General features: G+C 32.8%; 1 protein-coding gene across 1 annotated transcript in view; it reads right to left on the reverse strand.

Moving 5' to 3' along the window:
• Positions 1-3,126: 3,126 nt before the first annotated feature.
• Positions 3,127-24,844, reverse strand: part of LOC119834418 (ATP-binding cassette sub-family G member 1-like) — a 32,976-nt gene continuing 11,258 nt past the window's right edge. Inside the window, exons 3-11 of the mRNA XM_038358775.1 lie at positions 16,679-16,796; positions 11,491-11,680; positions 8,907-9,052; positions 7,748-7,986; positions 7,062-7,303; positions 6,380-6,548; positions 5,738-5,994; positions 4,652-4,875; positions 3,127-4,253 (exon numbers count right to left, since the gene is read on the reverse strand). Coding sequence (XP_038214703.1) covers positions 4,061-4,253; positions 4,652-4,875; positions 5,738-5,994; positions 6,380-6,548; positions 7,062-7,303; positions 7,748-7,986; positions 8,907-9,052; positions 11,491-11,680; positions 16,679-16,796 — 1,778 coding nt within the window. The 3' untranslated portion in view covers positions 3,127-4,060. The remainder of the gene's footprint in view (positions 4,254-4,651; positions 4,876-5,737; positions 5,995-6,379; positions 6,549-7,061; positions 7,304-7,747; positions 7,987-8,906; positions 9,053-11,490; positions 11,681-16,678; positions 16,797-24,844) is intronic.

Consider the following 24,844-nt stretch of genomic DNA (forward strand, 5'->3'; position numbering starts at 1 on the left):
TTATTTTACTATCGGTTAAGTAAGCACAAGGCAGGGTGAAATTCCAAACTAACTGTCCAAAATAAAATAAAAACGAGAACTTGTATTCATGATATTTCCTCATAAATCTTTAATATAATGCCTTATTATTTGCAAAAAAATTCTACAAAATATTAATTTTTATCTCTCAAATAATTGAGAATAGGATTATAATCGCCCGGATATGAAGGTTCCTGTTTTATCCCAAGGAAGCATTCAATCGGTATAAAAGTATCCTTTCACCCAAATCAGCTCATACCCTGTCTGTATGCCAAATTTCATGAAAATCCGTTCAGTAGTTTCAGGGTGATTGACGGACAAATATCTAAACAAACAAACATTCACATTTATAATATTAGTGTGATAGTGTGATAGAGTGATACAAGCACTACTCTTAGATAGGTTAATACCATACTTATACCTACTTTTGCGATCATTTTAATCATCATTTAAAAAAAATATGAGAATGTTTTTTTCTACTGGTGATCTTCTTTTTATATTTATAAGTGTTCAGATTTCGGCTAATTTTTAAATTGCACAATGGATAAACATTATTTCAAACTCAATTGCCTCAGCATACAAATTTTCAGTAGATCTTGAATTGTTTTAAACATACTGACATAAATAAGGAAAGCTATTTATTGATACCGTTATTTGTTTATTTTTTAATAATTTCCTTTTGTAAAAACTTCAAATATTTGCCGTTTTTTCCCGAATTAATAAAAGTTAAATTTATGTACTTAACAGATCCAATTATATAAGAATAGCAATTAATTAAATAAAATTTCAACATTTACATTTTATAACAGTTACATAAGAGAACAATAATAAAGTATCCTATAGATATTAAAATACCATTTCCAGTTTCACCACTTACTGGTAATGTCCCTGATAGCCTGATAGATTTGTCATTTTAACTAACAAATAAGCTAACCAAGGGTCGTGAAATTGGAAATAACTGAACATTCCACTAATTTAGAAACTAAAGACTCAATCTCACTTAAGTAAGCTAAGAACACAGTTTGTACATTAGTACATATGTATATACACGATGTATTATATATATTATAAATAAATAGCAATTAGTTACCTGTGTAAATATATTATGTGCCGGGAATGTGGAATGATAAATGAAGATGGAAGTATTAGGTCGTATTATAAGTAATAAATTGGTTATATTAATTTTTATTGTAGTATTTACTCTTTAGAAAGCAATGGTATCTGTGCAAAATAAAAAAGTTAATAGAAAATTTTAAACAGATTTGGCGGGAATAGAATGTCATCGAATATAAAAAAATATATGAACAAAGATTCGCTTTTCCTTGTAACAGTGTCGCTGTCTCATTTGATCTGGTTTCTCTTCAATTTTAAATTAAACATGAGTGAAAACAATATCATTCAATTTTGAGATTTTAAATTTTCTTGACAAAAATAAACGAACTGCTTTTATTATATTTTATTCAATTTTGATCATGTATGAATTTAGTACACAATTATATTTGAAATTAGGTTTTTAAAATCTTAACAAAAATTCCATAGTCAGAATATCTTGCTGATGTAAAGAGGCAATCCAATCTTATTACAATGTTTAAAATATTTCAATTATTATTATTTTTTTTTTATTCTTTTATTTATCCTCAACTACTGATATTAAAAGACTTGTTGATGGAATAAATGCACCCGTTAGGTTTCGATTATACAATAGTACCTTAGCAGTACAAGTTATCACTTAGCTTAAGGTTATTTAAATGTAAATTTATATATATGCCACATAGGAGATAGACTACAAATTTTGTTATTTTAAGTTTTTTTTTTCGAATTAAAAAAGTGTTAAAAATTTGATTTTAATACAACTTACTTATCTTTACCGTCCGTTATATTTAAGTTGAAATTGTTTTATTGTACCGAGTTCATTTTCATTATTTTTATTAAGATATTTTCTATTATTTTAAGAACCACTGCCAAATCGGATTATTATGTACATACATATATCTTTATCATCACAATTATGAAAGTTTGTTGTAAAAATGATAATTATATTACTATTTTATATTTTTTATGTAATTTTGTTTCAATTATATAAATTGTTGTTGAGTTTTAAAATTCTTATTTTAATACAAAGTTTATTTTTTATTATGCATTAAGAAGTTATAATAAGTTACTCCTATCTATTATTACATTCCCAAATCCTATAAATGTATAATGAATAGGTAGCTTTTTAAATTGATACTTATCGTTTGTGATTTTATGACGTTTGTATTTTACAATATCATAGTATATGAATGGATTATGAAGATACGCTTTGCTTTTAAAACGCCTGGCAAAAATATGTATCATATATGTTTATATCAAAATGTCATTAAATTATTTGTAGGCGATACGAAAATCTCAAAAAAATCTCTAATAAAATACAAAACTATGAAATAACTCGAAACCCTAGTCAGGTTTTATGTTAAATTACTTCTTGTATAATTTGTTCAACAAGCGAAGGGGTGATTTTATTTTAGTGAGAAAAGTATGTTTACTTCGAAAATAAATGATTATTGATTGAATCTATGTTTTGTTTTATTATATATTGACTTTTATTTTTATTCACCTTTATTTTATTAGTTTGGATAAGTTTTCTTAGATGGTATATGGGTGATTAAGTGTTGTATTAAATCCAAAGGCTCTGATGCCTCTATTGCAATGTACTCATGTTTTTTATCTATTTAAAGCTTTTGTCATTAGTCACAATTAACGATAAAATATATTTATTCTCAGTGGTCCTCACCAAAAGTTCGCCAGGAAGAAGTTATGCTTTGTATATTCAACTTTATCTCATCCGAGTAAGGTTGAATTTATTGTGAGACATGTTCACGAGCTACTTCAGAGCTTTAGATAATTAATTGCTTTTGGTGCAATTTGTGGATATATCTGGATTTTACTCAAACACGTTTGAGGACAGTTTTGTGTTCTTTTTCATATTGGTTTTTGTTTCTAGTCGATTTTAATGATCGTGTCTTATTTTTTCTTGTTAAAATTGCACCATTTATTCATTCACAATTTTGAAATTTTCGGATAAAATAAAAATAAAAGAGTAATATATAAAAAAAACTTTATTCCATCTCCTTATAATGAAATACAACTTAATAAAACAACACTACATGAACCTTAGGTACAGCTTAAATCACATTTAAAGATTTTTTCTTAAAATCTATATATCACACTGGATTATTTACGTTCTAAGAGAATCAATCCGTCAGTCATTCAGTCATTGTATAATTAGGTTAAAACATAAATAATTAATCATTCATACTTGCGAGAACTGTTTATAAATTCTATTTAACATTACCTAGTATCGAAATACACATCTCTCTATTATTCACACAAATTTTAATAATTTCTGAATCACATTTGTAATGATCATTTAATAAGTTAGTTGGATGCATTGAATTATTGTATGGAAACTTTTATTCTAAACAATGAAAGTCATTCTATTCTACGAAAAAGATCCCCCACTAGTCCCGTCCCTATGGGACCAAAGGGGAGGGGGGGGGGGTAATCAGACAAAAAGGATCACGTCAATCGGTCATAACCCATGGAGTTATCGAGAACCAAAACCACATTAAAAATACACACAAATTTAACCCACCTCTTGGGAACATCGGTTGAAAATACATTATACTTATTAGAAAATACATTTTTAATTATTTTTTTGACTTTATACAAAGTTTTAAAATTTCAATTAACATGGCGAAAATTATTAATTTTGCCATTGTATTATTATATAGATACATATTTATATTCTTTCTTTGTTAGTTATTTCTTTTGATATGGGCGTTAAATTTGTTGTACCATTTGAAAAGCATTATAAACATTTGATTCAACATAAAATAAAATATCCATTGACCTTCAGTACTATGTATATCATAAATTAGAATTTTAATGAACTCACAAACAGGTGTATTTAGTAAACAATTGGTCCTAAGTAACCCAAAATAGACAAACAAACAATTAACATCAAGATCATCTAAACAACAGTTCTCATACAATGTCTAAACTAATGTGAAACACTCATTTTGTTCTTAATAAATCTACCAATAAGTTTGATAGCCCGGAAGGCGTAGTTAGGTGACAGCCGCTGCCGCAGAAGATAATAAGCAGCGAGATTCATGGCCAAGAGCATCACGAAGAGGACTGATATATCCACCCAGTAAGATATCCCAGACATTCCCATCAACTTCACGAAATACCTGGTAAAAAAGACACATTTTTAATTCTTCACTAAAATATTTTTACTTATATTAACAAGTGTTTATTGCAGCAGGATGGACGGACGCCAACTATACAGCCAGCTCGCACGCGACAAGTTAAGACATCAACAGCACAAAAGAAAAAAAAGTTATGAATGCTTTTCGAGACAGAGGTCCAAATCCGTTTCTTCATCTTTCCGTGTCCTTTAAAGGGCTAAAGACAGAGAGGTAACCTCTGTCTTCATCCTTTTCTGGCAACCCATTTAGACGCCTTATCTCTACAAATGTGCGTCAGGCCGCTAGGCAGTGATGGCACATTTGCCAACTCTATCATACAAAGCGACCAGAATATCTAATGACGCATTTGCTAGCATTAAAAGTATATCCAAAGCACTCACTTGACATTCTTGTACTCGCAATAGTCCACGTCCGCAGGGCACACGAGGTCGGGCCGCGGCGCGCCGTATATGGCGGCCACGAGTCCTTCGAGCCCGTAGCGCATGAACGAGCACGCGCGCGCGAGCTTCCACACCACGGGCGGCGGCTCGTCGCCATTGCCGATGCCGTACACGGAGAGCAGCATCAGCGGCACGGATACCACGGGCCCCACGAACATTGAGTTCTGGAGGGGAACAGGCAAAGAGACAAGATAAAATCAATATCTATACTGTTAGATGCAAATTCTGGTTTAATATTTACTAGCTGTGACCCGCGGTTGAAACCGCGTAAGTCCGTATCCCGTAGGAATATCGGTATAAAAAGTGCCTATGTGTTATTTCAGTTGTCCAGCTATCTACGAAGCAAATTTCATTGCAAATTTCAATTTTATTAGTTTTTGCGTGAAAGAGTAACAGACGCACACATATACACCCATCCTCACAAACTTTCGCATTTATAGTATCATTATTCACCAATAAATGTCAGGAAAAAAACACGAATATGACATTTTCTAAAAAAGGTTTCGTGAAAGAGTAACAGACGCACACATATGCACCCATCCTCACAAAATTTCGCATTTATAGTATCATTATTCACCAATAGATGTCAGGAAAAAAACACGAATAAAACACGAATATGACATTTTCTAAAAAAGGTTCCTAGCTAGATCGATTTATCGCCCCCGAAACCCCCTATATACTAAATTTCATGAAAATCGTTGGAGCCGATTCCGAGATTCCAATTATATATATATATATATATATATATATATATATATATATATATATATATATATATATACAAGAATTGCTCGTTTAAAGATATAAGATAAGATAGGACGAGTAATTTTCATACAGCTGTCACTTTTTACTGATAACTTGGTTAGATGTCGAATCCTGTAAAACAGCGCCTTGCTTTCAAACGGGTACATTTATAATGATTGTGATAATGTGATATAATAAATAGATGAAAGATTTTTGACTTTTTTAATTGAAAAACACAATTAAAATACATTCGGATAAACGCAAAAAAATCGACATACTCACAACTATACTCAACGTAGAAGATATCAGAGTGCCCATAGATTCGGCTATCAAAGCCACCATTATGCAAGTGCTAACAAACATCAGTATTCTAGAGAGTTCCATGGGCTGCGCAGTCGCAGGGTACACTATAGCTAGATATAGTAAAGAGAAGAAAATTGTCGCAGGGGTTCTTGAAACAAACATGGCGGCGAAATATGGTTTTAAGCCATACCATCTGTTGAAGTATTCACGTTTTATGAGCATCACTTCTTGGGGAACTGAAAATGAAAATTATGTTCGTAAATCGACTGTTATATATTTGAAAAGGTTGTAGACAGGAAACTTAATAAAAAGTTATCTATTTCAGATTTGTAATTTAGAAGTTAGATATAGTTGAAAATTAAAAACTAAACAAACATTAAAAGCGTTTCTAAAAAGCAAAATTTTTCATAACAGACCATAGGTACAAATCAAATGAGCTTCATTAGCTTATTTATTTCATTAGCTTCATTAGCTTCATTAGCTTCATTAGCATAGCTAAGTATTAATACATAAAACACAAAACAGAATTTTAAAAATTTAAGGGCCAATCGTTCCAATTTGTTCATCCTGAAGGTCTAGGTCTAAAAGTGTTAAATAATATATATTAAATTATAAACGTACAGGCAAGTAAGACCGGCATCATAGGCGTGTATAACATAGCAATAATGCAGGCGAAACAGAATCCAAAGTTGTATATGGTTTTTGAAGCATCGAAACCCATGTTATTGAAAAGAGCTCCTATTATTACTGCTATGAAAATGTGGAGACCGAACCTTAGCCATAAATAGTCCTGTAAATAAAAGACAAATAACAATTAAAAAAGCGGAAACTTTATAACCCAAAAGATTAATTTGTTTTAGCTCTATTAAGGTTAATAGTTTTCAATAAATTATTTTCTCCATATCTTAATAGGTATGTATTCATTATTTTAAATTGGACAATTTAATCTGACCTTTAGTATCTCCAAAAGTGAGAGCATTTAAATATAAAAAAAGTTAATTTTCAAGACAAAAAACTTTTGATTGATCAATGAAACATATGCATTTATTGGTTTTTACTTAAATGTTACAGGTTCTAAGGATAAAATATACAACAAACTATTAAGACGATAATTTCTTAACTCTATACATGGCCTATAAATATTCCACAATTAAATAGCAACAATAAAATCATTATACAAATACGCATAAAATATTCATATATCGACAAGGAAAAATATCAATTTTTAACCTTGATACACTGCATAATTTATGAACAATGTTAATTATTCCTGCTGTACTTACATTGAATTTATATAACTCACCCTATTCCTAAATGTCTGAAGCACCATTCGCCTCACTAAGACTTGAAACTGTTGGTACCCAGTGCTTTCATACTCGTAGTTGTGTTTAGCGACCACTCCACTGTTTAGTTGTTCGATATCCATTTCTTGATGAACTGCTTCCTCGATAGCATAATTTCTCCATCGCTGGCATCTACCGTTCTCAACTGCTGATACCATTTGGTCCACATGTGATCCATACTCGCCACTTGATACTTCGATTACTATAAAAAAGTAGTTGTATATGGTTAAATCTCATGTGATTGAATATTCAAGCAATATCAAGCAATATTGATAAGATATTGCTTGAATTTCATATGATATTTACTAAAACCCGCCTGGCTTTACATATTCGGATATACCCATGAACATTAGCGGCGGTAGTGCCTCTGCGAATGCGCTGTCCGCTTTTATAAAGGTTAGGGATAACGAAAGGACTAGACTGGGAAGGATGATAAAAAGGAAACGGGCAACCGACTCTACCACTCTCCGTACGAAAAACAGTAACACGCGATTTCACGCCGGTCTTCTGTGATGGTGATGGTACTGGGCGATGTACGGTGGCGATGGTACTACCCATTGAAAGCTGGCCCAATTCGTGGCGAAACGTTCTCGACTCTCACAATCAAAACGCTAGTGCGGCACGTCTTACATAATCAAGTACTCACTAAAATCAGCCGGGTTATACGTAGTCGGGCAGGGCAGACCGAGCTGATGTAAAAAGGGCACGACCCCGGCTGCGGCGCCCTGGTACGCGCAGCGGCCTCCAGCCACCACGTACACGTGGTCGAACACGGCGAACAACCGGGCTGAGGGTGTGTGCACGGAACACACAACGGTCCTGCCGCCCCGGGCCACGCGCTTTAGCAGCGACACGCACGTGGACGATGCGACGTCGTCCAAACCACTGTGAACAGAAATCAAACAAACATTCAAAATCAAAATGATTTATTGCGATTCACAGCTTATAAGGTTTATATGCAGGTTTTCGACTGTGACCTGCCATGTGGCTTACAATTGCGCCAATGGCTTACAAATAACATTCAAGACGTTTGCGTTTAAATGGTATAAATATTTATTACTTTAATTAATAGGAATATGGAAATGAATTTTACTCCTAAAAACCCGCAGGCTGACCTTTGGCATTTTAATATGATAAATTCTGTACAATTAACTTATTTTAATTTAGGTAAAAGCAACCATAGAGTTTCTTGTGTGTTCATCCTTGTGGAACTACTTTCCGAACGAGGCAGCCGAGATGCCATGGTAGATGTCTACTAGCTTTTCGAATTTCGATTCACTTACAATTAAATTATCACATGGGAGTCATGCTACATCCTATAAATATTGTAAACGAGACTGTTGATTGTTTAGTGATGTAGCATCAGAATAACACATCACCTAAAGAAATACTTGCTTTTACCCGTGAGTCATTCGTGAGTGGAGCTGCGTTGCGCAGCTAGTACAAATCTAGTACATGTTTGAACTCCTATTTATAACTATGTTTATGCATTAATTAAAATCAGTTCAATCTTTAATCTATAGCAGCGTGATAGAAAAATCTATAATTAAAATATATAATTTTAATAGGTAACACAATCTATGTTATATACTAATTGATATGCATAATTGGTTAAAGTTATAACGAAGAAAATAAATACCTACTAGGTATATAAACAGACTAAGCAATGCATTCTTATTATAAAAGTTTGAACGATTTTCAGTCACTCAAAATCACAACTTTCTTATTTCTAATACTTGATTGCACACACTTAGACAAAAACTTACTCAAAATCAAACTGTCATATAATGATAAATCTAACTCACGTAGTTGGTTCATCCAGAAATATAACGGGCGGGTTGTTAACAAGCTCGAGGGCTATGGATAGCCTTTTCCTCTCACCGCCCGACAGCCTCTCAGTTGTCGTATTTCTTGCTTTGCCCAGTCGTAGCAACTGAATGATTTCATCAACCTAAAACCGATATTAAACATTAATTTTAGCATTATACCATTGATACATTGATAGGTGAGAGACCTAAGATCCTTGGACCAAGGTCCTCATGTCTCGATCTAGATATAGGAAGCTGATTAATTATCTTAAGAAATCGTTCAGTTTCGGAATTCATTGTGTCATACCCTAAAAGAAAACACAGTTCAATTTAAATATTGAAAAAAGATACTAATCTCCGTTCTTCTTAAATCTTAATAAATAAATACAAATCAGAATCATAAGTTTTTCTTCAAAGTTCATGTACTTATAGTGACAGAGAGACAAAAGGTAAACTTCCACGAGTTTTTGCTAGTAAATTAGTAAATTGCGATAATTTATACGTTTTCAGCGACGTCGTTACTTGTTTTTCGGCTTACGCAGTTACAATATCAATAATATTTTCTAAATGAATTAATTTCTATGAATTAATTAATAAATATTAATAAAATGTAATGAATTATTAATTATGACTTTATTATCAAAAGCAATAGGTAGTCATAATTTGAAAAACGTATCGCAAACGGATAACATACGTTTATTATTTAGAGTCGCCTGTTGGTAAGCGCTACCACCTATGAACATTTGGAGAGGCGTAAGGTCATTTGCAGACCTAACGCATCTACAAATGGATTGGAACTAACGCATCTACAATTGGACTTCAAATTGGAAACGGAGTAAAAATGGATTGAGGGGAATAAAGTAAAGGACTGGGTCTTCGTTTATTATTCTTAAAGACGCTGTAAATAATTTTATACAAACAAACAAATGTTTCCTATTGAATTCGAAACTTCCTTTTTCAATGGAAAATTTGTACATTTATGTAAGTATGTACTCATGCATGTGTATTTGTGCATGTAAATATGGAAGGAAGGATTAACAAGAAGAGGAAAGGTAAGGACTGGAAAGGTAAAGGAAAAGGATACGTGCGACCGTACCTATATAAATTATTTATGCTAAAGAATATAATGCAATCAAAATAAACATTTTTATGCAGAATCTTTTCGCTCATAATTGTTTAAAAGTAGGTACAATGAATCTAACTTGACTTTTGACTCTAGGAAAACAGGTGAGTTTTCAAACCACCTTTAGTTATTTAATTTACTAAGTTACTTTGCGTTTGGCTTCTTTTCCTTGTATAACAAACGAGACTTTTTCATTGTTGCCATATCTAACAATAATGTGAAAAATACTTTTATTTGTTGGCTGGAAATTTTATTATTTTTTCGTATAAAATTTGTACCGTTATTATTTATGAAACAATTAGTTTTTCATTTAAACATTGTTTTTATTTAATGCCGACATAAAATACAAAACAATAAGCACTTATAAGTAAGTGATCTCTTTTTAGGCAATCAACCTATAATCAAAACTATCTTAGCTTTGATATGTATTATTATAGTTCTATATTAATGCGTAATAGTTCTAAATTCTGTATTAATGCGAGCTTCTATTGTTTTCTTTTACTTCGCAGGCAGAGCCGCGGGCGGAAGGCTAGTATACCATAAAATAGGACATTATTAAAAAATACATGTTTAACATACTGGAATAGATCACAAATGCAGTACAAAATCGGTAGTCATTAGACCAAATATAGTTCTAGTAATAGGTACACATCAAAAGAAAACTTGCCTAATTAAGAAAATATAAAAAGAGCTTTTAATTAATGAATTATATATGTTCAATATATACGTAGCTAAATTGGCCAAGAATCACATCTGTTAGACCAAGATTATTAGATACGGGAGTAGGATGACCTTTCAATATCCCAGAGTCAGCTCGCAACTGCAGTTCGAAGAGCCTATTTTTTGGACTATTTATTAATGAACTTCGTTTATTATATTTGTTTGTGAAAAATGTTTTCCGTTACTTGTGTTTATGTTTCTCACCGCTTATACAATCCTGAGCTCAGTCATCCTTGTGTTTTTGCCAGAGAAACGAATAGCAATCAGATTTTTTATGTATAAATGAAATAAAAAAATTCCGATGTTGTTAAGTCTTTTTAGTTAAAAATGTAAAAGGTATTAATATGTACAGCTTGGGTCGTGTGTATAAGTATGTTTTTTTTTTTTAATTTATTGATCATGGCCTCTGTGCTCAAATTCCTGAAATATTTTACAAAATAATAAATAATATATTTTATACCAATTGGCCCTTGTGGCCTTCATTTTCGTTACAATTCAATGTTTCAATATTCATATGGATAGTAGGTATCTATATTAACAAATATATGGTCTGTTTGTCTGGAAGAAATCATTCTAATTAATTATTGTAATTCATAAATAAACCGACTTCTTTTGTTAGTAACAATTAATTCCTAAAAACTATGTAAGAGTTTTTAAGAATTAATTGTTTGAAGTTTTCATAAGTATTTCCCTAACTACCGCGCATTTATGATAACAATAACAGCCAAAAGTACTTACAACTACCGCTTTTTTGTTCCTCGTCAAGTTATTGCCAAGCTTTAAGTCTGCTGCCATAGACATCGCCTCCTGGACCGTGATGAGAGGTTGCAGCAGATCTTCTTGCATGATGTACCGGGATAGCTTCCTGAACCGGGGCAAGTCCCTGGGCTCACCATTGGTGTTGACCAACCCTGAGGCACCTGCAACTCTGGAATCAAATACTTCAATTGAATCAATTGCTAGAAACAACTTAAATTAATTTATAATAATATCGTTTATTGGGTATAGACAAATATAACTATTTCATGGTACATTGGTCCCCAAAATAGGACAGCCTATATCTTGGGGATCAATTTCCAATATCACCTTACTATTGCTTATTCATAAAATAATACTATCCAAAGGTTGTTTGGCAGAATTCGGTTATAAGCGATAAGACCGCTATTTAACATGGTTATTGTTTCTTTTCTTTTCTTTTCTGTATTAATGTGTGTGTTAAATAAAGTGTATGTTAGACTTGAGGTAGAAGTGTATCCAGCTTGCATCGCGTCTGGGTGGTCAAGAAGCGGAAGGTCGGAAAACGCACGTGGTAGATTATGATGTGTTCTCGCAGTCTCGTCCAAAGAAGCACGTCAGAACGTCACGGTGGGAAGTTGGTAATCCGACATAGCTCTCTGCTCCTTACGCGGGAATCGAGGGTATCTTATGCAAGATCTCACCACTTAAAAGGAGACGTTTCCTTGTGGAACTTCGCGTTTGTTTATTGATAATTTATGAAAGAACAAGCCGCTTACCATATGCTATGCCTGTAATTTATAGCCTATGCTACTCGGTAAAGATTTAAATATTAGGTTTATTTTCCACATCTGGTGTTTATGTCGGTATAATAGTATAAAATAATCTAAAATTAGGTGGTATGACGAGCTCAGGTCAAGTTAGTCAACCTCATATTAATATTCTAGAATTATAAACATTGTATTAAATTATAAATTTGAACATGTTTAATAATTCATAATTACGCGGTTTCGAATGTCGCCTCTTGATACGTGTACTTATTATTCTGTGGTCATGATCGATGTTATATGCCTTTTAATTTTTTTTCAGCAACTCGATTCTTTTACTTCCATGACCATTAATGGAATGGGTTTTAAAGTGACTTTACTTTCTTTGTTGTGGTATTGTTATTAGAACTATGTTTTTTTCTCATAAATATTTATGTTAACGACCAAACGCAATTTTTTGTTTATAAATGAAGATATAAACTTCCGAAAATCCTACCATTTCGTTTTAAACCTTAAGTTAATTATATGTTTAGTAATAAAATTCATATAATACAAACTGGGCTTAAAGTTAATTAGCAAAGTCTTTTCAAGACGTTTTATATATCATAATTAATACAAATGCTTATACCGGCTCGAATATAAAACGAAAAGACGTACAGACACAATACTTGACCATTAATCAATTATTAGTATGGTTATGATTATCAAAAAATCCTCAATAACCTAGTTTGAGCCTCTACAAATGATGACTATAAAAACTGACATGTTTTTAAACCTGTGTTAGACGATTTTTTCTTACATCTTTTTTAGATATTATATAATGCGACTATTTCTGATTATTATTTATTGCTGCGGCTTATACGATGATTTTTAAATTAATTTTTAGATTGATTTATAAATAGCTGCTAACTTATAAACGATTGGTAATGATAGAGACGTTACAAGTATTAACTAGGGTTTCACACTCACAGCTCCTTCACAAGCGGCTTGTCGGGACACAAAGAAACAGACAAACAAAAACACTTTATGGTGTTCAGGAATCCGGCAACCCACGGCTCCATCCCCGGGGGTGGTAGGTATCTAGGTAAGTTTTTTTTCCCCCAAAATATGGTTTACCTATGGTTTTCTGTTTATAAAACAAACCTTATTTACACTCTTTTTAAAAGGTTTGTAAATTATTTATAATTATTATATTTAAATGTATAATTATGACAGTTTAACGACAAATTCAATGCATGTTATTGCTTAGGGCAAGCGCCCCGACTTGCCTTGACCTACTTCAAAGAATGAGTACTAGTTTAAGAGAACCCGCTTATAAAATGAAAATAAATAAATACAGGTTTAGTTGAACTGAGAATTGTATTAAGATTAATTTGTCAGATTGTGTGAAAAAATTCCACACTTAGACTCAACCAAATAATAATTCTCAAACTCAACCAAAATTTTATACGTAGTGGTGGCTCAGTGTTGAGAACCTCGGACTTCAAAATCGATAAGTCGGGGTTCGAGACCGGGCGAGCGTGCAGGGAATAAATTGATTTTTCAATTTATCTGCGCATGTGGATAACATCACCACTGCTTAAACGGTGAAGGAAAACATCGTGAGGAAACCGGCATGTCCAAGAATTAAAAGTTCGACGACATGTGACATCTGCCAACCCGCACTTGGCCAGCGTGGTGGATTATGGCCTGAACCCTCATAGGAGGCCTGTGTCTCAGCAGTGGGAACATATATGGGCTGATGATGATGATGATGATGATTTGGTTTTTGAGCTGGTGGTTTGCGTTGGATAAGCTATCACCACAGCCATTGGGCTATATTTGCAGAAGTAGAAAAGTTTCTATAAATGCGTTGTTCGCTTTTAATCTGTGAGGGATGAGAGGATTGATAGGAAGAAGAAAGGAATTGAGAAGGGTGAGGAAGAATAAAGGATATGTGCCTCTTATTAATCACAAGCGGTCCGCTCCGGCTTCGCTCGTACATATAGCTATCTAACACTGAAACAATTTTTCAAATCGGACCAGTAGATCCTGAGATTAGTGCATTCAAACAAACTCTTCAGCTTTATATTAATATTAGTATAGATTATTGTAACATTATACACACATCTATAGAGTATATACACAAATTTTTCCTCTTAATACATTAGTTTAGATACACAGAGATAATTATAGATTACAAATAACTGGTCATCAATGGCATCATTTGATAGAGATTAATATTCCCCGAGAAATCCACATATTTTCCTCATTTACATTATCATCGGGGATCGATCTCTGTACCAAGAAATGTAGCTTTGCAGTTATTATCTTTAATGCTTATAAAAAAGCCATACCGACACTAAAAATACATTAATCTTACACATTTGTATGTGGTAGTCACGATAGTCGGTAGTCACGGTGCACGCTTCGGCACGAATTGGGCAAGCTCGCACTGAGGAAGTACCACACCCCTACAGAAGACCGACGCGAAATAGCATTCTGCTGTGTTTCGTTCGGTGAGTGGGGGAGCCGGTGGCCGATATCTTTTTCCTTCCCTTTCCCAGTCCTTCCCTTTATTCCTCTCGCCAATCCTTTCTTAATCCCTTGCCAAAGTCGGCAATCCATTTGTAAAGGCGTAAGGTCTGCGATGGACCTAATACCTCTCTAAATGTTCATGGGCGGTGGTAGCGTTACCATCAGGCGTCCCACCAGCTCCATTGCCGACTGTGACATAAAAAAAAACATTAAAATAAAGATTCCTTAATTATTTTTTTAATTTACAAATACCCTTCGATAAAAAAGATGTTTCGATATGAGCTCTCTAGGTATTCCATAGCTAGCATATATTATAGTACAATAATCACGCATTAATTTTTATTTAAATATCACCTACATATTGGTACTACACTCAAATAGAAGAGTTCAAATCGTCTGTTCATCAATAAACAATCTGTTGCATTAGTCTACTGAATAGTCGAATAGGTTGTAGAAGTTGGATAGTCAATGAAAAAATATTTAGAGAAGGCTACAATAAGAAAGTTGAAGGACCAATTGCCAGCTTTGATCTAATCGGATCTCTAAGTCTCTAGGCCAGGCTCTAAAAGCCTGAAATTTCAGAAATACTCGGAACCTTTCTTTATATTTTAGTACTGATATAGTATTTATTTCATTTATAAATCTTTAATAAAACTATATATAAATGAATCTTATTACTGATAGTTGCAAAAATTACAGTTTAGTTAATTAGGCGGCCTTACCACTTGATAGTGATCACTTCCAGGCAATTATAAATTATTATGTTATCTGTGATATAAGTGAGCAACTTCATGGTAGTATCTTGAGCGCTTAACAATTGTTATTGTAGCGTAATATTGGTAAACGCTCTTCTACAATTTTACCCTATTCACCTAGCGATATACAAATGAAATAAAAAAACGGTCAAACCGTTTCGGAGGTAATTGATTGCAAAACACAAGAACATTATTTATGTGTTAATAAATGGTTTAAACTTTAAACACAATACAAATTGCGAACAACATATGATATAATTATAGCAATCATCTCACTCGGTTGCGTATTCATGTTTTATAACGAGCTAATAATTTTATACACGAACCGACTTCAAAAATTGCGAATTAGCGATTTCCAAATAGGTTTAGTGGTTGCTTGTTTAAATAACTACCAGCATCTATTTCGTTCATCTATAATAATAGATAAATCGTTAAACTTTGCAACAGACATAACCATGTTTATTTTTAATGTTTAATTAAGAAAAACTGTCCTTTAACCTCTCGTTAAATGCAGGAAGGTCAAAAGATTGTACTGTTGCAAAAAATATTTGCAATTACTTTAATATTATCTTTGTAGCTGCGGCATTATAATGCACTGAATGATGAAATACACATGTAGTTTTTCTTAATACAAAATAAAAATAAAAATGATACGTGACTCTGTATATGAAAATATGTATGAAGCAAAATGAACTTTAAATACAAGTGACAATGTATGTGATAATATATTTCTAGGTTTTGGATGGAGTTAGTTTGTTTCGTTTATTATTTTTATCAAGGATATTTATCTCGTTATAGTCTATCTTACCTCCAGTACGCCTCCTAATAGAAAATAATATAAAAAACAATTTCGTCATGTTAAATTTAATTTTTAGTTTCATAGCTTATAAATGGGAAATTTAGAAAGAATTGAAAAATTTCATTGCATCGGGGTTCACGGGTGGCCGAGAAGCTAAGCGTTGCTACGGTTTGGCAAAAAACACGGGTTCGAATCCCGACTCGTGATCAAATTTTTTCTATTCTTTCAAAATTTCTCACTTTATCATATTATTCTTCAGGTCTTCGGTAACAGGCATAGAAATTCCTATGGATCTTCCTTGTTTTGTCTGTCGAGGATATTTATATTAATTTGCTATAAAAAGACTGTCTCACCGATATCCAGCCAATACATTGAGCAAGGTGCTCTTGCCAGCTCCCGAAGGTCCGAGGATCGCGGTCAGCTGACCAGATTGGAATTCGCCACTGACGCTCCGCAGTATAAGCTTTGATACTGTAACAAAAACATTGATTATTGAAGATTAAAATCGATTAGTTGGAGTTCGAGACCGGGCGAGCATGCAGAAAATATTCTGATTTTTCAATTTAACCGTCCATGTGGATAACATCACCACTTTTCAAACCGTGAAAGAAAACATCGTGGGGAAACCGGCATGTCCGAGAATCAAAGTTCGACGACATGTGACATCTGCCAGCCCGCACTTATTCAGCCGGGTGGATTATGGCCTGAACCCTCATAGTGTGTCCCCTGTGTCCCAGCAGTGGGAACATGTATGGCCTGATGATGATGTTGATTAGCCTATACTACTCGGTAAAGAATATTCAAAATCAGTTCAGTAGATCCAGAGACTATCCCTAACAACGTAACAAACTCAAAAACCTTACCTGATTATAATTAAGTATTAGAGGAATTAAAACATTTCACATTATAGGATGCGGCATTAAGATTTAAGAGCGAGGTAAGAGTAACTTAAAGCTACACTATTTCTAGTATAAATAAAATTTCTTTAAAGTATCAAATATAGCGTCTCTCTCTGATGTACTTATAAATAGTTAGTCCAAAATTCATAAGTATTAGACAAAATCGTAGGTTGCGTAGTTGTTCATGGAAAGAGGCCAAATTAAACATGCAGTAACCTTTTTAGTTGATACTTTTGTAGGCCGACAACGTTGAATGAATTTAAAACATAGGGAAAACATGAATAATGCTAAAATTTAAGTTGATTTGTGTTAAGTCTCCGTAGGATGTTGTTTATATATTCAACAATAATAGGTTGAAAGCTGGATGTTTAGTAAACCGACGTCCAAAATAGAAACGAAGATCGTATCTATGCGTCTTACTTTTTGCCTATGTTTAGACTTTATAACTCGACACTAGGTAGATATGTTAACTTTAGTGTTTTACATTTAGAAAATAAAGACTTTTTAACGAATTTTAAACGCGATTTATTCATTGAGGGACATGTAACACCTCAATTTCCACGTGACCACGCTCGCTGTAAAGTGTTCTAAACGTCGAGTTAATAACATAATACTCGCGTAAAATCAAACACAAGAAAATACTTAAGCGTTTTACTTCAAATTAATAAAAACCGCCGCTGAAAATGATTTTGTAACTCAAGATACTTTTTTCTTGACGCATAACATTTTGAACAATGACAATTATATTCGTGGAATTTTATAACTGCCGTATGTGTGCATCCGTCGACCCAATTTAAACATCGCCATCCTTAATATGGTCGTCATCTCCATAATTATGAATAAAAATATATAAACGTATAATTAATACGACGTAATAACTCAAAACAATTTTGAAATGCCATTAAAAACATTAATAAAATTGAACTTGTGAACCTAGAAACTGCAATTTAAATTTTGTTATATAATACATTACTGTCACGTTGACACATTTTTTTATAACAAATTCATTATTATTTTAATAACATCTTATTAATTATTGAGCAAAAACTTCGATTAATGTTAAAACCCGCTTATCTATTAAATCAAAATTCTTCGTATGGTCCGGTCAAACGAGGAATAGAAATTGTGATTAAATTAAAAAGACGGAAACTGCAATGCATATAAAACAAGCTAGTTAGTGGTTGAAAAAATGCCTTAGTGCCTGGTCAGGTGCATTCCTGGTCTCTGTCCAGTCTCCCCGTGGTGATTCTTGGAAAAACAACAAAGTGCGCTTTTTTAAGATAATTTTGTGATCTAAAAATATGTTATCACACATTTTGTTGAAACACACCGCTTTCGAAAATAGTCTTTCATGCGAGCACATCGAGAGGGACATTTGATTATTTCTAGTGGCGAAGATCTTCATAATTTTGCTCCAAAGCATTTTTCGTTTATTTTCATATCCATTTTGACCGGACTATTATATACGGATTACGAAATGGATTATTATTTACGGATTTTTGTGTGTTATATTTGGATAGATATGTGAACTTTATTTTACATTAACATAATATATTAACCCTTAACCTTTTGTTTTTGTTTTTTCATTGTGACTGTATGAGTCATGTATCCCCATATCCAAAATTTCATCAATACCACAGCAAATAAAGAAAGATCAAAACTTTCTTACTGAGAGACAAGTATGATACTGGCGAGTGGCTAATTACCAATCAGATTAAAACCTTCTGAACAGACTAACATGAATTTTTACTTACTTTACACTAAAGGAACTGCGATTTACTAAGTTAAGTTTTGATTTTTGAAATTCCATAAGCACTAAATAACAATCGGGACTATCTGGGCCGAGGCCGATCTTATACTTTCAGATACTAATCGTAGTTATCGCATGCCGTCTCATATTCCATCATAGATACAACTTTATTACTCCAAAGATACTTAATAGCAGCTGGATTAAATATAATAGGCGTAACCATGAGCTTATTTATGTCTAAACGTTTAAAATGCTTAAGGAAAAAATATCCTCGCCTCGTGATCAATTTCTTTATACTTTAATAAATTAAATACTTCATTCAAGATTAAACTAATTGAAATATCTTGCGCTGAACAATTAAGTTTAATATATGCAATTAAATATATTCGTGGAACGGTGTAAGCGTATCAAGCTTCATTCAACGTGACAATGGTAGGTATATCTGGGGGCAAGGGTTCACAGAATGGTAATGAAGTGCACTCCATATATTATCATGTTATGTATGTCTAATGTGACTTGAATCTACGCAGTGTCTTTGAATGAAATGTTCTTTATTGCACACATAAACTATTAAATGAAAAAAGGGATATAACATACAAAGGGCTTTGGGTTCCAAGGCCCATGGGATAAAACGGGAATTGACTTTGACCACGCGACTGAAGTTGCAGGCAACAGCTCTTACGAGTATATATGTCCAATTTAATTAAGAAGTAAAGTGAATGTTAAAAAAAAAACCTTCAAATGAAAGAAGGTTGCTAACCCAAACATATTGTCACAACCTTAATTTTACTGTGTATACAAAATAAAACCTTCATTAATTATATAATAATTAATATGTTTTGAATCAGTGTAGAAGGAAGCTTTAAATATTCTTTTAGCATAAAGTTTATATGGGCCGTAGTTTTCAGTTATTAAAGATCCTTTAACTGTAGTACGGGTTGCCTGAAATAAAATGAAACACACAAAATAATACAACAACCAAATTATAATCAGTTTAAATCCCAACACAAGATCAATTTAAAACAAAAGCTCATTATTAAATTCACATAAAAGTAGTGATATACCGTAAAACAAAAGAAATTTAAATTGCCCATCGTCCAATCCGATGTTATGAAGGTACTGAATAAACTTAATCCAAATTTGATAGAACTTGCATAGATGGATAACTGATGTTATAAATAATAACCATAATATACTATAATATAATATATATAAGTGGTATTAAGTCGAATTAAAAAAGGAGTAGGTTATCTGCATGTCTGTATATTTTAGCTTTCGACGGGGTCAATCGTTTGTTATGATTCTTTATTAATTGAAAGCTGGTGCCTCCGGCAGTAACAATTCTAGTTCTGTCAATTTGAAGGCGATTTGGTTTTTATAATGGTAATTACTTCTAGCAAGATGTCAAATGCACAAAACTACAATCATATTGTTGCAAAGATATTATCGAACACACCAACAAAACATCCAACATCCGTGCAAGAAACAATCACAAGTGAGATAAACATTACGTGTCCCAAACCGGATATTCTATTAGTTGCAGTTGCGATGGAGCTGGCATGTCTTCTTGCAAAAGTGAATACCGTTGAGTATCTGAGCACAGCTTAAATGAATGCTTCCACTTGGGCTTTTAATTTCCAGTATTTATTTATTTATTTAATTAAAGCTATAAGTGCAATTGTAGTAAAGTGAAAAAAGAGATTAAGTTTTCACATGTATTTGTTTTACGTTTCATTGTACATTATAATGTAATTAGTTGGTATTATTTTATGTACCCGTATTATTATACCACTCTTTTATTTTATCTGTGTCCTTTTCTAATAAATGCGAAGGTCTGTGCGTCTGTTGCGCTATTAAGTCTAAACGAAACATCGATTTGAATTAAATTTTTTGACAAAAAAAGCTGATAAATAATCATAATATGATAGATCGTAATAAAATGTTGTGTGTGGTCTTTTTTTCTTGAATTAATTTGGGTACTACCGCGGGCACAGCAGGCAACATACTACAGCGACTTCACTTCAAATGTATGATCTATTTCAGGATATATGCTAATTTAGTATTGATTTAAAAACATAAGACTACAAATTTGATACGATATAAATAACACACAACACACGCTCTCAACAATGATAGAAAACGAAAAAAAGAGATACCTCTAAATACTTCTTTCTTATTCTTAGAGCTATTGCCAATAAATTACTTCAAGTAACATAGTAATTAAATAGTGATATGCTTTTTACAGTCACGTATTCCTATTCCCGAGCACAATACGTAAGCGAGTAATATGTATGACAGAGCAAACCACGACCGATGGTTCGTTGGTTACATAAATGTCCATTTAAACACGTTTCACGTTAAAAATCCACTTAAAATATTGGTGTATTATACAGCTACAAGTGGAACTTTCATAGAGCTGTTAACTCGCGTGCACTGGTCCGTATTTAGGGCGCCGGCGCACGTGAGCCGGCTGCCATGACGGACGACTTGCTCGCTGGATATTCGAGTTACATACATACGTATATAGTACTATATTGTATGAATGAACAAGTGTTATCACATAACCAGCGATGGATTACGTAGCTGTAGCGAATCGTGTTTTTATTTTTTACGACGCGTCGGAATATTGGCCGAATGTACAAATAAATAAATATAGTTAAAAATTAAAATCACGCTACAATGACAAAATCAACAAATTTGTCTGTTTTCTCTTAAATCAAATTATTTAATCCTAGCGATCCTAAGGAGGATTATAAGATAAACTTATGACCACAGGTAATAAACACTGTTCGTGACTATTTATTTATTGTATTTATCAGCGATCCTTGATAAGTGTACAAAGTTTTCAAAATCAAACACAAACATTTATTTATTCAATTAGATTTCTTATAGAAGCACTTTTGAATCGTCATTTTATACAGTTTTCCACCGGTTCGGAAAGCAGTTTTCACAGAGAAGAGCCGTTTGAATTGAATCTGTCCGTTCGAAGCCAAAATCGTGTCTAAAAGAGCCGGTTACATACAAACGTACAAGTGCAGCTAATAAAAGTGTGTTAAAATACTTCTGATTCTTGTCTTTCACTTTACTTTTACCTGATTCCGCAGGCGATGTACCTTCCAGAACACCCTTTTCGCTTCGGAGTATTAAAATACTACCAAATTGAACTAGGAGTTTGTTTTAGGTAGTAGTTTATAGAGTGGATAAAAACATGAGCTATTATTTAATAGTAAATATACCGTTATTCGAATGGTAATGGTTATTTATGTCACAATAAGATTTCACGCGCATCGAACTCAGTTATTAAAATGTGTGTCGTGAGTCGTATTCTCCGTTAGTGTATTATAAAGTTAAATAATAAAGTTATAGTTAAAGTTATTTTATTCGAGAAGTGTCAAAAATAATTAATCTTTATAATACCATACAATACACACACACACACACAGACACACACACCAATACAGAGAAGAAAACAAAAAAGATTGAAACATTTACCATGTTAAATAGGTGACCATATCGCTTATAAGCCATCACTGCCAGACAATCTTTGGATAGGATTTTTATATAATGATATTCTTTGTGATATTTCGGAAATTGAAAAGTGAAGTAAATTCCTAATCTCAAATTCATAATAATTTCTCAAAGTAGTCATTTTTTAACAAGATAGCATCGATAAGAATTAGTATGTTTAACCAAGCCTCAAATTTAATACAACTGTAGTCTTGCTAATACGTCATACGTCAATTTAATATAATAAATAAGCACCAAAATTATTATCATAACATCGTTATAGCCTCAGCCGAAGAGAGAGCGGTTTTTAATTATTTCGACAGTTGCCTTAAAACTTTCTCGTGTCGTAAAATTGCGATTTACCTATTTCTCTCGACTCTGGTCACAGATTTGGAAGAAACAAGAATGCAACACATAAACACTATTATTTAAGCAATCTATTATAGACGTCAAAATTCTTCGCTAAATGTTATTTAATTTGGCAATAAATTGTTATTTATATAGACAAAAATAATGATATTCTATTTGGAAATTGGAGAAATGAATTCCCGTGTGCCCTGTGAAGCATGGCGTAAATAAATTGAACATTTGTTTCATTGAAATATTTTCTTTACGATGAGTGCCAGACCGTGACGTTTTCGTATCGTTGGTTTCCCGCCGGGAATAGAAGCCAGGACCGACTTCTATCTATGGTCATACGATAGCCGCTGGAGGCTGTAATAATATAATTGCTCGGTGAATGAAAAAGAGATAAATTTGGTTTTAGTAGAAATAAATAATATTTTGTAAAATTAACTTCAATTGTGAGAATTTTCAGTTGCAGCTTATTCTAGCGAGAATTCTAAAATCTTTATCAAAATTGATGACTTAATTGTTATATTTAAAAAAACACGACTTTGTAAGGATTTCTTCCCAATTAAATGTAAATATAATATGTTTTAAGCGCATAATTTATGGTGTAATATATTTTTTCTTGGTGCGGAATGTTGGTGTTTGCTGCAACTTATGAATTTTTATGCATACATTGTTTTAATTGTAATAGTTATTCTAAGACTTACTGGACTATATAAATGTCCTAGACATTAATATTACAAATTGTAAGTATCGTCTGTCCGTCTGTCCCTTCTTCACGTTCACCAGCGAACGAATTTCCCTTCCCAGTCCATTCCTTTATTCCTCATGAATATCCTCCTTCCTTATCTTTAAAATTGTGTCGGCAACACCCATAGGAATGAGATGATTCACGGAGGTAAAAAGTAGTCTATATAAGCTTCAATTGCAGCGTTAGAGAAAGACAAACAAACACACTTTTGCATTTAAATTACTTTATTAAGGAAGTCACATGTGTATCGACCTAGGTCAATAGATGTCGCTATGTACTCACTCTATTATTTGCGTTCATCGACACCAGATTAATATTCATTTTGTGTTGTCTTATTACTCTTTAGTTAAATCATTATTTTGACATGTATATGCTATATGTACACTCGCTTTATTAACTTAAGTTCTTAATGTACATTTGAATTACATTTTAATGTACATTAGTTATTTGACACTCAATGTATGCAGATGAGAAAAATTATTCAATTTTTCGACACAAGGTATCCTTCTATATTTTAATGGATAATTTTAGTTGTACGGAGTTAATAATCCTCTTTAATGGTAGCCGACCTTCATGGTTCTTATTTATGGTATTTGTATATAATGATGAAATATTTTTTTTAATAGAGATATTAAATAGAAAGAACTATCATACAAACGAAGCTTTTTCAAAATGCATGTTTTTTCTATTTCGAAATGACTAATGCAATATCGACGTGACTTAATAAGCTTTTATGAAATAATTATTCACAAAATCGTGGCGGCAGGAAGTAATATCATAACAGCATATCAAAAACGCTCAGACGTCTCGTAAACATTATGCAACGCTCAAATATTAGTATGTTTTTAAATAAATGTCCTGCACGTGAAAGTGAACCGATACCTAGACCGCAGTCACGTGTAAGCTTTCTAAAACGGTTGAGCAACTAAGCACGACTAGAATTAGTGCCAACCTTGGATCGCGTAGGGCAGGTCGTTGACCCCTCTAAGGTATTGTTTACATCCGAATATTTGACAACTTCACTTAGGGTTATAGTATTTTCCTGTGTTTGATTTTTTAACGGATTTTAAACGCGATTTATTCATTATATTATTAACCCGACGTTTCCCGAATAATATAATGAATAAATCGCGTTTAAAATCCGTTAAAAACTTTTTAATTTCTAAATGCGCTTAGGGTTGTTTGTAGTTTCATTGCTAACACTGCACTGGCGTGGGTGCTAGTGTATTTTTATAGCGGAAAACTGAACTGGTGGCTTGCA

This window comes from Zerene cesonia, chromosome 19 (assembly GCF_012273895.1).
Source record: "Zerene cesonia ecotype Mississippi chromosome 19, Zerene_cesonia_1.1, whole genome shotgun sequence".
In the NCBI taxonomy this organism is placed as follows: domain Eukaryota; kingdom Metazoa; phylum Arthropoda; class Insecta; order Lepidoptera; family Pieridae; genus Zerene; species Zerene cesonia.